The 4,377-nt window shown below is 40.7% G+C and overlaps 1 protein-coding gene across 1 annotated transcript in view; it reads right to left on the bottom strand.

Annotated features, from left to right (window-relative positions):
* Positions 1–1,994: 1,994 nt before the first annotated feature.
* LOC131890306 (uncharacterized) overlaps positions 1,995–4,377 on the bottom strand; it is a 4,748-nt gene continuing 2,365 nt past the window's right edge. Inside the window, exons 5-8 of the mRNA XM_059239629.1 lie at positions 2,875–3,147; positions 2,594–2,803; positions 2,313–2,522; positions 1,995–2,248 (exon numbers count right to left, since the gene is read on the bottom strand). Coding sequence (XP_059095612.1) covers positions 1,996–2,248; positions 2,313–2,522; positions 2,594–2,803; positions 2,875–3,147 — 946 coding nt within the window. The 3' untranslated portion in view covers position 1,995. The remainder of the gene's footprint in view (positions 2,249–2,312; positions 2,523–2,593; positions 2,804–2,874; positions 3,148–4,377) is intronic.

Raw genomic sequence — 4,377 nt, 5'->3', positions numbered from 1 at the left:
ATACCAAACGTTTCATGAGAATGATTCAACTTGCCTGAAGCGAGAATTCACGAAATATCTGTGTCCCTTTTCCACCAGCGTCAGCAGACCTGAAAACATGCTCATGCGGTACAGCTCCTGTTGAGCTTAAGCATTCTAGTTATGGTTTTCTATGGGTGCAACTGTGACAGTGCGTAAATGTAAAGGTTCGCCCAAGACCCGGATAATGAAGTACGTAAGGTCACTTGCTATGTAACTCGTCACTGACAGCAAGCTCTCTTAAAAGAGGCCGCTTATTTTTTTTAATCAAATCTCTGCTTTTATCATTTCCATGGCTCAGGGTTCATTACGGGTTCATTAAGAATCGGCACACCAAAGGAAAAAAATGGCACACCAAACAGTAAAAAGGCAAATTAAAAAGTAAAGAGGCACAACCAAATATGAGATCCATCATTCGGGTGACCCCGGCGTGATGACGTTATGAACATCACTTATTTACTGCACTAGGCCTGTTACAAGGAGCTTTCATAACTTTGCAATTATTCAGCAATCCTTGCAATCATAAACTCTTTATACATCGCCAGGTCTCTTGAGTGGATTTTCTCAATAAACCCAAACTCAATAACTAAATCATTGCCCTCATTGACGTAACGGATCTTACATCCACCATCCTAGTGACCCCGGCGTGATGACATTATGAATATCACCTATGTACTTCACTTGGCCTGTGTTATTCATGACATGGAGCTTTGGTAACTAAACCAGTCAACTACCATCTCATTGCCCTCATTGACAAGACGGATCTCACATCCACCATACTGGTGACCCTAGCGTGATGACGTTATTATGAATATTCATTATGTACTTTACTTGGCAAATATGTGGTATGGAGAAGTGTAAAGATTTCGTAGTTCACACTAATGCTCCCTCTGTTTCTACCACGAATTAAGCGTCAAATGAATGTTGCACTTAGATGGTTTAAGATAATTGTCGAACGATGTCCCAAAATGGCGAGCAATTTTGTCTATAAAGATTGGGAAGCACTGGATGTGCTAAATTCATGGTAGTTCTTGCCGCGATTGTGGCGCAGCCTGGCTAGCTCACACAGCAAAAATCCGAGGCGGTTCTTTTCACGTCTCTATACATGAGTGGAGCTTTGGTAACTAAACCAGCCAACTTAAGGCTCTCTAGTAGAAGAGTACGAGCATGAAAAGCAACCTCTGAAAGGTGCAGCCTTTCAGATCCAAAAAGCCAAAATTTATAGCAATGGATAACAATCGGAAGCAGTGTTAGGGGACAATGCGTGCTCTAATCCTGTCGCCGACTTTTTTTCAAAATGAGTCTAAGTAACTCATCCCTACTTCAATTGGCGTTGTTAACAGGCAAATATGAGGTTTGTCCATAGACTAAATAAACATAGACAGTCCCTTCCAGGCAGCACAGGCTGAACAGCTGCGTTCGAGGTGACACCTGAGCCAATTTTTTACACCTCGGTCGTAGATCAGTTTGACTCACTCCGATCTCGGAGCCAGTTTTGCTTGTGTGCTATCCAGAATCACTTTGATTCGTTTTCTCTCTTCCCTGACTGGAAGCCAACAAGTTTAATGATCTAAAACGAAAATGATAGGAAGGTTTTCACGAAAGACTCAAAATATTAATAGCTCACTTCCGCTTAACAGTTGTTTTTCAAACGCTAAACTCGTTCTCAGATCAAGGTCGAACAGGAGTTATTCAGGGAGGACCATCAAGCCCGACATATTATAACATCGGCACCATATCTCTTCAGTTATGGGTGATTATCGCGGTCGAATGCCGTTGCATCAAAACTGCCGTGAACACAGATTTGGCCTGCAATTGCGATTTTTGGCATCGTGTCTTCAAAGTTGCCGCTTTCAAAGACTAAACCATTTTTTTTTATTCGAAGACTTTACATCCCATCAAAGGAAAACCCTGTATTCAGAATTCTAATAATACAGGGCACTAATTGAACCCATAATATTCTGATGATATTTTGTGCTAGCATAAAAGGAGTGAAATGTATATCACTGTGGGGTGTATAACAACCTTAGTTACAAACCTGTTCATCATGGGTGCCAGGGATTCAGCAGGTTTAAAAGAAAAGCTGTGTTTGTTACGAATTTCCATGGTTTCCAGGACTCCCTTTACTTTGTTATCCACTTCCCCATGGTTTTTTTTTGCACTCATCTCCTCCTTGCCTACTGCACACTCTAAAGTTAAAAATTCTTCACTTGATGATTTGCCATCGGGGCTGAAAAATTGAATCAAACATATTGTACTAGTCACTAGTAAAGGAGGTAGCTCTTGTCACAAACCTTCCCACTTGGTGTGCATGTAAATGGGTAGGAGTAGAAAGTAAGTAGTTATTGTCATGGCCATTCTTGGTTCCCACACAGTCCTTTTTGCTGCCATCCACTTGCCCAAGGCATTTCTCGTCAAATTTCCATGATGGAAATGCCATATTTTTCGCCTTCTCTGGACTCTTCATCACCCAAGGTTCTTGACGTGTCAGTGTGTTAGAAGAACTGAAAAATTGAAAGTAACTATTTCATATATTTCGCTAAGCTTAATTCCCGAAACAACCCTTGCTACAAACCTTTTTATTGGGTGCCCAGATAACTGGGTAGGAGTAGAAAATAAGAAGTTTTTGTCATGGCTATTCTTGGTTCCCACATGGCCCTTTTTGCTGCCATCCACTTGCCCAAGGCATTTCTCGTCAAATTTCCATGATGGAAATGCCATATTTTTCGCATTCTCTGGACTCTTCATCACCCAAGGTTCTTGGCGTGTCAGTGTGTTAGAAGAACTGAAAAATTGAATGAAACAACTTCGTTTATTTTGCTTACCTTAATTTCAGAATCAACTCTTGTCACAAACCTTTTCATTGCGTGCGCAGATAACTGTGTAGAAGTAGAAGAGAAGTAGTTTTTGTCATGGCTATTCTTGCTTCTCAAATGGTCCTTTCTGATGGCGCCAACTTGCCCTAGGCTTTTGTCATGTTTAGTTTTGGTTTCCATATGATGCTTTTCGAAGTTTTGTCCCTGTCTAAGGCTTATCTCTTCAAATTTCTTCAAGAAAGTTGTTATGTGTTCGGGTTCATTTGCTCTGCTCATGGTTAAGGGTTCTTGTCTTTTCGGATGGTAAAAGGAACTGAAAATTGATATTAATCACGATTTTATTAAAACTTTCAAGGTAACTCTGGGTTGAGAACAAAATGATAAAAGGTATTGTTAATCAACTTGAAAACTAGCTAATATTTTAAGACTTGCAGATTAAAAGTGTGGTAAGAACTTAATTGTAGTTGTGATATCTTATATGTGTAAATCAAATATCATATAACGTATCGAACAAGTGAAGAAGGTTAATACAAAAGGTCCCAATTCAATGGGGTGGTAGACGATAAAATTCTTGTTGTATTGAAGATTGTACTGGGGCCAGATTGAACAAATCCTTTCAACGTGGGTAATGATTTTTTTTTGTTTTTTCACGGGTCTCGTACGTGAAGGATTTAGGTGTAGTCCACCAAAATAATGGAAAATTTGATGAGCACATCCAGTTGAAAGTTGGTTAAAATTTTCAAAAATGTAGTTGAACATATCGCACGTTTAAGTCCAGAGATAGTATCAAGATGCTAATTCTGTACAAGTCGATTGTCCAGCCGCATCTTGAATATGCTTCGCCCATTTGGGCTCCACTTAGCTTAGCAGGTTTGCAAAAGCTTGAGCAGGTCCAAAGATGTTTTATTAGGAACATTGAGGATATGAGAGAGCTCTCGTATTGGGAGAGGTTGGAAAGGTTGTGATTGTACAATATTCAGAGAAGGTACGAAAGGTATTTCATATTGTACGTGTCCAAAAGCATCCATGAGCTTTGTCCCAACCCAGGATTTACGGTCAATTGCATGGACCGCAGAGGCTTAATGTACGTTTTAAGAGCACCTTCAAGTTTTTGAAAATCCAGGCTAGTAAGAACAATGAAGTCCAACTTTCTTTGTTGCATGGATATGTGGTGGTTGACGACTAGATGTCTAATTTAAGAAAGAGTATAAGCATAAAAGAAAACACGAATAACTTGGAAGATAGAGAGAATTCAAGAAGAAAAAAAACCAGCCGCCAAGCGTCATTGTCTCGGGCATAACAGATGGGCACAAGTACAGTTTGTTTGTTTGTTACAAAGTCAGATGGCAGCTCTCTCGCTCGGCCTTCCATCTGAATGATGGGTCTCCGAATGGAGGGATATTCACGCTTCGTCATCACAGCCAACATTAATTATTACCTCAACCCCCGCTCAATCCCCTCATGGGGGGAGCCTCCTGCTCCATCCCGCTCACCCAGGAGTGCCTCATGCTCCATCCTGCTCACCCAGGAGAGCCTCATGCTC

The sequence above is a fragment of the Tigriopus californicus genome, chromosome 11, assembly GCF_007210705.1.
Source record: "Tigriopus californicus strain San Diego chromosome 11, Tcal_SD_v2.1, whole genome shotgun sequence".
NCBI classification, from domain to species: domain Eukaryota; kingdom Metazoa; phylum Arthropoda; class Copepoda; order Harpacticoida; family Harpacticidae; genus Tigriopus; species Tigriopus californicus.
The sequence above is the reverse complement of the archived record's forward strand: the minus strand, read 5'-3'. Positions and strand labels throughout refer to the sequence as shown.